Source organism: Lithobates pipiens, unplaced genomic scaffold (assembly GCF_037356315.1).
Source record: "Lithobates pipiens isolate NorthernLeopardFrog02 unplaced genomic scaffold, aLitPip1_a1.2 Scaffold_23, whole genome shotgun sequence".
NCBI classification, from domain to species: domain Eukaryota; kingdom Metazoa; phylum Chordata; class Amphibia; order Anura; family Ranidae; genus Lithobates; species Lithobates pipiens.
The window spans coordinates 123,349,587-123,361,698 of NW_027507785.1; the positions used below are offsets into that span (position 1 = coordinate 123,349,587).

General features: G+C 44.6%; 1 protein-coding gene across 2 annotated transcripts in view; it reads left to right on the forward strand.

Moving 5' to 3' along the window:
• The window catches only part of DMC1 (DNA meiotic recombinase 1), a 791,183-nt gene that overhangs the window by 758,485 nt on the left and 20,586 nt on the right, over window positions 1–12,112 (forward strand). For both annotated transcript variants that reach the window (XM_077450999.1, XM_077450998.1), the window contains one exon: window positions 8,046–8,162. In XM_077450999.1, coding sequence (XP_077307125.1) covers window positions 8,046–8,162 — 117 coding nt within the window. The remainder of the gene's footprint in view (window positions 1–8,045; window positions 8,163–12,112) is intronic.

Here is a 12,112-nt window from a genome sequence, read left to right on the forward strand (position 1 = left end):
CCAGTTTACTGAGCCCAGCACCATTCTGTCACCGCAAAATTTTCTCCTGCTTACACAAACCAACCTGGTAACCGCCATTAAAACAGCCTCAAGCCACTGTACCGATCCCGTAGTGTCTTCATTGAAGAAACGCAATGATCTACTTTGGGCACAGGATAAGATCTTTGTCCCTCAGGAAGTAAGGCCAGCAATCTTAAAGACTTTTCATGACCACAAGTTGGCCGGCCACTTCGGAATACGGAAGACGTCAGAATTGATTTCCCATTCCTTCTGGTGGCCTGGTTGGAGGCGGGACTGTCAGAAATTTCTCTCCTCATGCATTCCGTGCCAACGCAACAAACGATTTAAAGCCAAACCTTGGGGATTACTGAGACCCCTACCTATCCCTGAAAGGCCATGGGCAGACATCGCTATGGACTTTATTGTGGACCTGCCACCCTCAGAAGGGTTTACCACCATCCTGGTCATGGTTGACCGTCTTTTAAAGATGGCCCACTTCTTGCCCATGATTGGTACTCCCTCTGCCTTGGACGCTGCCAATACCTTTATTAAGGAAATAGTCAAACTCCATGGAGTACCTAACAGTATCGTCTCAGATAGGAGTGCTCAGTTTACTTCTAAATTCTGGAAAGAACTCTGTAAGGCCCTGGAAATCAAGGTCTGTCTCTCATCCGCATACCATCCTCACAGCAACGGTGAGACAGAAAGGACAAATCAATCTCTAGAACAATATCTCCGCTGTTTCTGTTCCGGCTCCCAGGATGACTGGTCTTCCCTTCTGTCTTGTGCAGAATTTGCATACAACAATTCTGTACACATGGCTACTAACCAAACACCGTTTTGGTTGAATTTTGGATTCCATCCCTCCTTCCTCCCCAACTCCATCCCTGAAACGTCAGTCCCTGCTGTTCAGGATCGGATAGTTTCTATCCAATCAAATTTTCAAAAGATTTGAGAAACCATGCAAAGAGCTCAAGACGACTACAGGAAGTACTACGACAAAGGGAGAAAGGAGAATCCAGCTCTTGGAATTGGCGAGAAGGTCTGGCTAGCCTCTACTCATCTCAAACTACCCTGCCCTTCACGTAAGTTAAGTCCTAGGTTTATAGGCCCATTCACAATCAAGAGAATGGTGAATCCTGTGGCCTTCGAGTTAGACTTACCCAGATCATACAGAATACATCCGGTTTTTCACGTATCTCTCTTAAAACCAGTGGTACCTAGTCCATTTCCCGGAAGAGAGGAGCCTCCCCCGCCTCCAGTTGTAATAGATGGGGAGGACGAATTTGAAGTGGAAGCCATACTTAGCTGCAGAAAGTCGGGCAGACAACTTCAGTATAATGTGTAGAAACAGAATGAAACTCTGGATAGCCGCACTCCGGATTGTGTAAAAATTAGATGCCTTTATTTCTTCAAAATGCAAGTGCAAAACTCCGTTGAACAAAACATCACAGCAAAAAGGGAACAAAAAAGGATTTTTGAATAAAATTTCTAACGCGTTTCACGTTACAAACAGCGCTTACTCATGAGCTATGAGTAAGCGCTGTTTGTAGCATGAAACGCGTTAGAAATTTTAGTCAAAAATCCTTTTTTGTTCCCTTTTTGCTGTGATGTTTTGTTCAACGGAGTTTTGCACTTGCATTTTGAAGAAATAAAGGCATCTAATTTTTACACAATCCGGAGTGCGGCTATCCAGAGTTTCGTTCTGTTTCTACACATTTGGCTTATGCAATCAGCCTGCACCTGGAACCCCCATCCATTTGGAGAGTTAGCAGCCTGTCAGTGGTTTTGACTTGGAGCGGTGAAATTTCTGTTTGTTTTGCAGACAACTTCAGTACCTAGTAAAATGGAAAGGGTACCCATCAGAAGACAACTCCTGGGAACCTTCTGGTAATCTTCATGCTCCAAGATTGATTAGAGCTTTTCTTTAGGAACATCCGGAGTTGATGGCCAGCTTGGGCGTCCGGAGGCCACCCCTTGGGGGGGGGGCAAAGTATCAGGGAAGTAATTTGTATCAAACTCACCATCTCCCTGCGCAAAGACGCACACAAATTTGCCATAGATCGGCGCTCCGGCACACGCACATTCGCAGCCCCACTGAGAGGCGTGCCCGGGTGCGCACAAGCACACGCATAACGTGAATTCCCTGACCAGCCTATAAAAGGATCCTTAGCACACAGACAAGTTGCTGGTTTGTCTCAGCTCACCTGTGTTCCTCTGCTTCCTGTTTGCCACTTCCTGTTGTGAGCCGGATTGCCTGAAGACTATGCTGATTCTCTCCTGACCTGACCCCTGGCTTGTTTAACAGACTTTCTGCACTTAGCCTTGCTGGCTCTCGGACTGATACCTGTGTTTGACCCTCGGCCTGCCTCCAGATTAACCTCAGCACTCAGCCTTGCTGGCTCCAGGACTGATTACTTTGTTTGACTTTGTTTGCTGTGTTTGACCCTCAGCCTGTTTCTACACCTTCTTTACCTGTTTTACAGACCTGCTGGCTACTTACCTTCTGGTCCAGTCCATCCTGCACAAGTCCTCTTCCAGACCTTCACACAAGTCAGGTATCCCGCTGGAGGCTTGTGCCTCTTGGTGCAACCCACTCCTTGTATCACCTCCAGGGGTGGTGTACGCTGAGTCGCAACAGCCAACGCTCTCTGCATCTTGGCCATCGGTGAGTACCTCTTTGCTGATACAAAGAGTTCAAGGTTCAGCTGAAATCAAGGTACAAGGCAGGGTTGTCTAAAGGATCTGACAGGGCACTCTCCAGCATCTCAGATAGCTCAGTGAGAAGATTAATTGCCAGACACAGCTGAGGTCCCAGGTTTAAGTCCAGGTCCTGAGAGCTTCCGTCCTTATGTCCTCGGTCGTCACACCCCAAAGAGGTTGCTTTGCATTTCTTGGATGTGGTCCATGCTCTGCGGGTGTATCTGTCTGCTATGGCTCCTTTTCAGAGTTCGGACTCGCTGTTTGTATCAGTGGCTGGTCCGAAGAAGGGCCTGGCGGTCTCGTCGGCCACCATTTCCTGTCCTGGGCACCTATCTTTCCTGTCACAGCACATTCTACCAGGGAAATTGGTTCCTTTTGGGCTTTCCAACATCAAGCATCTGTTTCTCAGGTGTGTAAGGCGGCGACCTGGTCGCCCGCCCGCACTTTCACTAAATTTTACAAGGTTGATGTTAGCGCATCTTCGGATGCTTGCTTCGGCCGCAAGGTTTTGCAGGCGGCTGTTTAAGGTTGCAACTCCTCCGTTGAGGAGCTCTGGTTGTTATGGGTGAAGTTATTTTCTTGCTGTTCCCACCCCTTGTTTTGTTGACACTGCTTGGGGACGTCCCTAAGGTCAAGATGAAGGTGCTGTGTCCGTCAATGAATGAAAGAGAAAATAGGATTTTTGTACTCACCGTAAAATCCTTCTCTCTGAAGTTCATTGATGGACACAGCACCCACCCCTCCTATTTATGTTTGTACTGATTTTGACAAACTGAGCTGCTGGATGCAGTGTGAGAGGTTATAGCCAGTAGGACTGTCCCCTGGGCGGTACAGTGCAGTTTTGCTGTTTTTTAACATGTTCTGCCTAGTTCTCTCCTAAAGGGACGATATAACCTAAGGTCAAGATGAAGATGCTGTGTCCGACAGTGAACTTTAGAGAAAAGGATTTTACGTGAGTACAAAAATCCTATTTTTCCAATTTGTAGGGTTTAATTACCAACAAATACGAGGCACGTCAATGGGTGCACCCTGGGCACCGGTATAAGCCTACCTTTACTTGGGATGGTGGGAGGAGGAGGTGGTCTATGCCTCGTCAATGTACCTGGGCCATACCTACACCTGGCTAAGGTACATTGACGATGTCCTGATGGTGTGGGAGGGCTCCAGAATAGAATTCAGGGAATTTGAGGAGGAACTTGGTCACAATATCAGTTTGGCATATGTGATGGACTCTTATGAGTTCTCATTCCTTGACCTCTCCATTAGGCTGGAGATGGGGAAATTAGTAACCAAAACGTATAGGAAGAAAAAAGGAGCTAATAGTCCTCCTCCTTTCTGCTGACAGCCACCACCCAGAACCACTGATTCGTGAGATTCCGGTGGGACAGTTCCTCAGGATTCGTAGGAACTGTTCCACTAAGGTAGATTATAGATGTGAGGCAGAGGGACTCTATAGACGCTTTAGGGAAAGAGTTTACTCCTGCCGCACTCAGTATGGTGCATAGTGAGATTAAATTGGTAAGATCTTACAAAATCACTGGCACATACTTGCACGCTCTGATGTTATGGAGGCCATAGTTGGCTCAAGACCCCAAATGGTTGCAAGATGTGCCAGGAATCTTAATGACACCCTAGTTCAGTTTGAGTTTGATCGCCCACAAAACAAGAATGTGTAGCTGTTGATCGATCTAGGATTTTCACAGACTTCGAAGGACTACAGGAGTGTGAGATCAAACTGTTTATTAACTGTGCTACAAAGTGGGTTCTCTACATCATGGAATGCCTGTGTAAAAAGCTGTATTTAGGTAAAACTAAACGTCAGCTGCACGTCAGATCTGGTGAACACCTAAAGAGAGCATTAAGCAAAAAGAGAATACCCACGTATCACAACATTTTGTAGCGTACCATGGTGGGAAACCCACTGGCCTGGGAGTTAAGAGGTTCTTTGTTCTGAATTTGAATAATCATAGCAGTGACTTTGACACTATTCTACTTAGGAGAGAAAAGTCCTGGATATTCTGGCTGGGCAGTCTGTCACCTAGAGGCTTAAACAACGAGTTAAGCCTCAAGATCTTTCTTGAACCCTAGTATAATGTGATGACATCACAATGCACAATGTTAAAAGTATTTATGAAACGGCTATTTTTAAGTAAATTTTATAACCTGCCATTCTTGCATTAATCGCCACAACTTACACCCATATCCTGTGTATGTGTATATATATATATATATATATATATATATATATATATATATATATATATATATATATATATATATATATATATGTAGCACTAACCCCCGAAGGAGCATCCGTTTTTATTCTGGCTTACCGTTGCCTCTTCTGCTCACCTCTTCATCCTAGGGGGGTCCCCTGGAAAGTAGCCCAAATGAAGATATATCAGACACGTGGTCCTTTTTGAAGATTTATTTAGGTGTAACACCAAAGGAAGACACAGTCCTTCAATAGAGGGTTAGAGGATAAGGGGAGTTCAGGAAGGTGAGTGGTGGTGGAAGAAACAGATTTCACGATATCCACGGTTGTTCCTCCGAGGGCAGTCACAGTACCACCTCCCTCAGGAACACTGATTGCAGCGGGTAGGTTTAGTAAATGTAGGCCCGGCCACAGGAGCAAATGTAGCGGTCTCCTCAGTGGCGATGCCCGTAGCCCAGTCCATTCTATAGGCACGAGGTGGCACGGTAGGCTGCTCCACTGCGAACAGGTACTCCCCGCAATGCAGACATCGAAATATACGGGCGGGGGTTGGCGACCAGTCCCTTGCACCTGTTGCACAGCATGCCTGAGGCCTCAACATCTCCCGTAGTATACAGGATGAAACGCCCCTGCGGTCTCAAGCGAATTCCTGTATCAGTCAGCAGAGTTTCAGGCAGTCTGATACTCATAGTGGTACCCCCAGAAGGCATCCTGGGTCCCATAACAGATGGTAATCCTGGTACTCTGAACATTTTCTCAGCAACATTATGGACTCTTCTCTTCAGTGTCCCACACAGAAACGCGGTGCCTCATGCAGCAAATAGACAGAGAAGCTCCTCCTATTGGCTCCTCTGGTCACGTAACTCGTGGGCTTTTCTTGACTCCACCCACAGCTCACATGCCAGGTAGTAACCCGCAATTAGCCCCTTATAAATAAAACATGGCACAGTCAAAAACCCTCTATTGTGTAGACTTTAAACAGTTTCCTCCAATTACGAGAGTAACGGCAAATCCTGGATGTACGAGCCCCCACATGTAGCACTAACAGCCGAAGTAGCTGCTGGTTTTATTCAGGCTTACTGTTACCTCTTCTGCTCGGCTCTTCATCCTAGGGGGGTCCCGTGGAAAGTAGCCCAAATGAAGATATATCAGACACGTGGTCCTTTTTGAAGATTTATTGAGGAGTAACACCAAAGAAAGACACGAGACACAGTCCTTCAATAGAGGGTTAGAGGATAAGGGGAGTTCAGGCACCTAGTAATTGCGGGTTAGAGGTATCAGTCAGATCCAGAGGACAAAACAGCTCCACAGACTGGATCCAGCAGTCACCAGATAGGCCCCTCTCATTTGACCTAGCAGCCGATGATATGCCAAACAAAGTCTCTGCCACAGATTTGTTAGGGAAACTTAGTGGTTCTTGAGAGTAGATGCACAACAAAGTCTCTGCCACAGACTTGTTAATTAAACTTAGAGATTCTTGAGAGTTTTTAGGAAGAACTACCATACAGTACCTGATTCTTTCAGCCCACCCAGCGATACTGTAAGGATATTGATCCGGGATGTGTCCTCAAACTGAGTTTCCAGGCTCTTCCAGAGACACCAGCCTTGCGCTTAGTCCTCCACTGGAAAAATCCTCCCCTGGATCCTTCAGCTTTCCTCAGCTTCTCCCAGCAGGTGAGACAGCACAGGATCACCCCTGGATCAGTAGGTCCCAAGACATTCCTGGGCCCATACTCTCAGCTGCAGAGCCTCGGGCCAGCAGACCCTGAGGCGCAAGACCATGCGACACAGACCCCAAGCCAGGAGGGCCCTGGGGTCGGGATCACGGACCCCGGAAAACAACGAACACAGAAAAATGACGTCGGTATCTTAAATACCCTCTCCCAGAATGCACAGCAGGGAAACCACACCCACTGAACCATTTCTGAGCAAGAAGCGGTATTCAATACATCCAGCCTGCTGCTGTTCCACACCCACTGACGGTGACAGCGACACCTACGGTCAGTTGGGAATCAGTGCAACCCAACTGGACTGGTGCAGAAATTAGTCTGAGCCAAATTACAGCTTCAGATAATTAAATTAAAAAAACAATAGTGTCTGCTCATCAGGAGCAGGGAGCTACACATATATATATATATATATACATTTTTTTTATATATGCTGTTTGCATATTGGATATTTAATTTGCCATGTACAATTCCTTTTCCTCTTTCCCCGTCTATGAATAGTTACAACATGATCTGTCACCACTAGATGGCCCTAAAATGAAGTTCAATAATTTTCATTATACTCTTGGATTAGTGACTCTGAGCAGCATCAGCCCTTTCAATGTGGTAATGCATGAAGTGTGTGTGGGGCCCAGGTGTTGGTGCCATATTGTAACAACATTGTCATTTTGTATGTGGTTTTTATATTTGGGTACACTGGGGGGTTGATCCCACTTAATTGGTGCTAATATCACCAATAGTAATAATAGTACTGTCTTTCAATAAAGCCTGGTCACTTTTTGATATACTGTGGTTGATCCTCCTTTTTGCTATTCTTTTTGAAGACATCTCGTCCGGTCCTCAGGGACGAATCGGTGTCATTTAATTAAATACTGATACACTTTCAGTGGATAGTGGGCCCCATATTCTATTTCATTTTTATGTATTCAGATGATTGATAGCCTCACGCCCTCTATTCAGAGATCCTACTTTCATAGAAGCTGTAGTAATGGCTTCTTTAAATGGAGTAGCTCAGTGGAAAACAACTTCAAATAAAAGAAGAGGAATCAGTACAAGGGAAACATCCTACTGATTATAAGTTATGTTTCTAGTGCTAATTTGAATGTTTTTTTTTTTGTTTGTTTTTTTCATTTTAGCTACACTTACACCTTTTAAGAGAATGAATGCAGTGCTGGCAGTGGTTCTGTCGTATATATAACGCTGTTTGGGAAGACTTGCATGTACTGCATTACTAAAAAAATACACGTGTGTGCCAGGAAACCCAAAGTGGACCTTTTGTTAGACTGCTAAGCAACAATCTTCTTCTACACAGCTCTTTGCTCTGTCTAAATTCACTCTCTAAATATAAAATTATATATCATTAAGTCGCAGAAGTTTTTTTTGTTTTGTTTCATTTATAGTTTTCAAGCTGACCCAAAAAAGCCAATTGGAGGTCATATACTTGCACATGCTTCCACAACAAGAATCAGCTTAAGAAAAGGTAGAGGGGAGCTACGCATTGCTAAAATCTATGACAGGTAATTTCATATGCAGGGGTTTCCAAACTCTTCAGTTCATCAACCCTTTCACAAATGTTTCAGATTGTTCATTGCCGACCCCCCCAATCTATTGTATGAAAAAAATGCATTAAATGCTAAATACTTTTCTAAATAATAGTATTAAAAAAATACTGTATGTCTGTGAAGGTTCTCATTCATCCAGGTCATGGCACAGATGGTATGAATCACAATCAAATCAACTTGTTCTGTAATGTTGAAGATGTTTCACAGCTTTTACAAGCCACTTCTTCGATATTAAAGCATGGTACACACTACAGGCTTTTTTTCATGCAACCCTGTGGGTTGCACGGAAAAAGCTGGCAGCTCCAATCGGGAGCTGGTGTACTAACCATGCAAGGTTAGTACAGCGATCTCTCCCGCTGAGCAGTTGTGTTCTGACAGGGGGGCGGCTGCTGGTTTTTTAACATGCACGTCCGACAGAAGACGGCTGAATGTCCAGCTTCTGACGACAGACCGACATGCACACGGGCAGAATGTCGGCTGGTATTTTTTGTACCAGCAAATGTCTCCCAACATTCTGTGTACGGGGCATAATGAGTGTCAGGAACATAGCCCAGCAGTTTTATGCACACAGCACAATCACCTTAATCCAGTCAGCATAGAATGTGTCAAGACAGATGTTGATTGTCCGAGAACAGGGTGTGTGAAAATGAAGTAACCACTCTTTTTCTAGTTACATATTCCATCCCAAATTAACAATAAATTACACCTTTTACCATGTAAATCGATTGATTAGCACCCATGTAAACTTCCAAACCCCAAGGGATGGGACTGAGTAACTAGAACAGGGTGGTTCTGCAATTTTCACACTTCCTGTTTTCGGACAATCAAAATCTGTCTTTCCATGGTGATTGGATTAAAGTGGTACTAAACTCAAAACTAATAATGTAATATATTGCAGCTTAGCAATCATTTGTTTTATTTTTTAGGCTTTTTTCACCTGGTGATCTAGCCAGTGACACACCTCCTGTATTAGAGTGCCCCCACTCTAGATGAATGAGCACAGGGGCACCTTTGGACAGCAGCATTGTCAGACTAGGGGGAGAGGTGTGTTATATGGAATAGCTGATTAAGATACGTAAAACAAGTTGAAACTGAACTTCAGCTAACACTTTTTAAGCAGTTACAGCAACCGTTTTTTTCCTTTTGTGGTAAAGGTATACACAAATAAATAAAAGATGATCATTGCAAGCACTTCTTTCAGAAGTAAATGGTTTGTCTCAGTCCTCTAACTGCTACATCTACAAGAGAACTTGTTCTTTTGAAAAGCAACAGACTTACTGCTACACGCTTTAAGGTGAGCGTGCATTACTAAGGGGTCACCGGATTGCACCAATGCATGATCTGCAGCATGAAGGAATATAAGAGCATATTGATGACAATATAACTGGATTTCACGCACAAGCACTTTTGATACGTTCTTTCGATTGAACTATTCACAGGATTGTTACAAAATGTTCACAATAAGGACTGTGGCACAGAAGCACCTATTTTTGAATTTACTACTTTTTTGGAATTTAATATTTTTATGGAATTGACTTTTGTATATGCACTTCATACATGTTTTTTTATGGTTTCACAATAAGTTTGGCACATTTTATTTATTTATTTATCATGAAATCATTTATTGAGTTATAGGGGGATTGTGTATGCCCCCAGTGAACCATACAAGTATCACAGGTTATTTAGGATTATAGGAGTGATTTATTATTTATTATTTAAAATTATTCACATAAGGTTAATAATTGTCTATATGCATCTTTCACTGATTGTTTGTTTATTAGTACATGGTCCTGTAGGTACACAAGTTGATAGTCCAGAATACAGGCTACCATGTTGTAGTGCGCTTTAGCGTGGCGTTAAATTTATCTATTTACTTTGTCATTTGCACGAATGTATGAGACGTGTTTAAACGCATGCAGCTAAGCAGTGGTGTCCATTAGGCACAAGGGTACAGTGAGGCTCACAGGATTTTTATTTCTTTTAGACTTACTGCCAGGATCACCAGGTGAAAATAAAGGATAGAAAGCCCCAAAAAGAAAACAAATGCAGCCACCACATCTAAAAATTGCTAAGCTGCAATACAATCCATTTTGGCTTTAATACAGCTTTAAGGTGCCTGTGTTATCTGTGTGGATGTATATGCTGAGGTTCCTGACACATTAGAACTGAAGAAGTGGTTTGGATAAGCTAAAAGGCATCTTCGACATAAAAAGTAATGCCTACATTTCTTTTTTATATATAAATGCATGGGTTATATTCTTTTATATCCTGAGCTAAGAAGGGTCTTGGATAAGAAGCTTTCCTCCAGAATATTATTAGGCTGGACATAGAGCTGCACGATTAATCATTAAAAAATCGCGACCTTGATTCAACCCCTCTCACAATCTTTACCACTTGCCGACCAGGTGTCGGCGTTATACTGCGGCAGAATGGCACGTCTGGGAGAAACTACATTATGTAACGTCGCTTTGCCCTGTGGCTAGTAGGGGGCGCACGCCCCCAGAGCTGATGCAAGTGCCTGGCGGTCACGATCGCCGTCGAGCTCCCGCAAATGCCGCTGTCACATGGAGCACTGGGATCTGTGTGTAAACACACAGTTTCCAGTTCTCTGAGGGGAGAACAGACAGATCGTCTGTTCATACAGAGTATGAACAGCGATCTGTCATCTCCCCTGCACATTCCCCTCCCCCCTTCAGTTATAACACGTACTAGGGAACACATTAACCCCTTGATCGCCCCTAGTATTAACCCCTTCACTGCCAGTGACATTTTTACAGTAATCAATGCATTTTTATAGCATTGATCGCTGTATTAATGCCAATGGTGTCAAAATTGTCCGATTTGTCCACCAAAATCACAGACCGCCACCATTACTGGTAAAAAAAAAATTAATAATAAAAATGCCATAAATCTATCCCCTATTTCTCTTTCGTTCATTGACGGACACAGCTCCATTAATCTTGACCATAGGGTTATTACGCCACCTTCAGGAGAGGACTAGGCAGAACATGTAATACATGTGAAAAACAACAGAACTGTACAGTTCCGCCCAGGGGGGCGGTCCCTCTGGTAACAATCCCTCAGCCTGCTTCCTGCAGCTCAGTTTTTTTCTGCCTAGTGAAGGAGAAGGACCTAGGCTCCCTGCCGGGACCATTAGTCCTGGGGATTTTTTCAGAATTTTTGCCTTTTGTGCAAGATTTTAAGATCCTGTGATCTTCTATCAACAGCAGGCTGGGTGACAGGCTGGATAATATAGATCTTTGTAGTCTCCCCAGCCTGGCCATCGAGCGTGTGCAGATCACAGCAAAGCACTGGGTCTGCCACAACATGCCCCTCAGGCTGCAGGGGAGGCCAGTGAGTGCAATGCACCGAGGCACACAGGTGACCGGACTACAGATGTCTTTGTCACAGTGTGCCATGGCCCGCAGCCACCCCGTACTGCTCAGGTGTGGGTCTGTGATGGGGTGCCTCCAGCTCATCCGGATGGTAAGTACAGCTCTTCCTGCCTCGGTAGGATAGACCAGCTGGTCATTCCCTGGGAGGTCGATTAGGGGGTCCCTCTCCTCCTTTTCTTCTCTCCCTGTCCTTGTTTTCCCTCCCCCCTCTGGGGGATGCTGCATGACTGGGCTGTTTGAGCGGTGTGTGTGCCTAAGCCAGGGGTCCTCCGGGGGGCTTTGATCCTTGATTGGGGGCTGCGCTGGCTGTCTGTGTCCCTGGGCTGTCTTTGGTCTCTCTGCTGGTGTCTGTGTGCTCTGTGTGTGCTGCCGCCATTATCTGTGTACATTCTCTGTGTACAGTTGTTCGTTGGCCATTTTGTTGAAATTCGGCGGCCATATTTCCTGTGATTTTTCTCTATATAAGGCGCCCGGGGCCATTTTCTTGTAGCCTCAGAGTGTTTTTTCTCC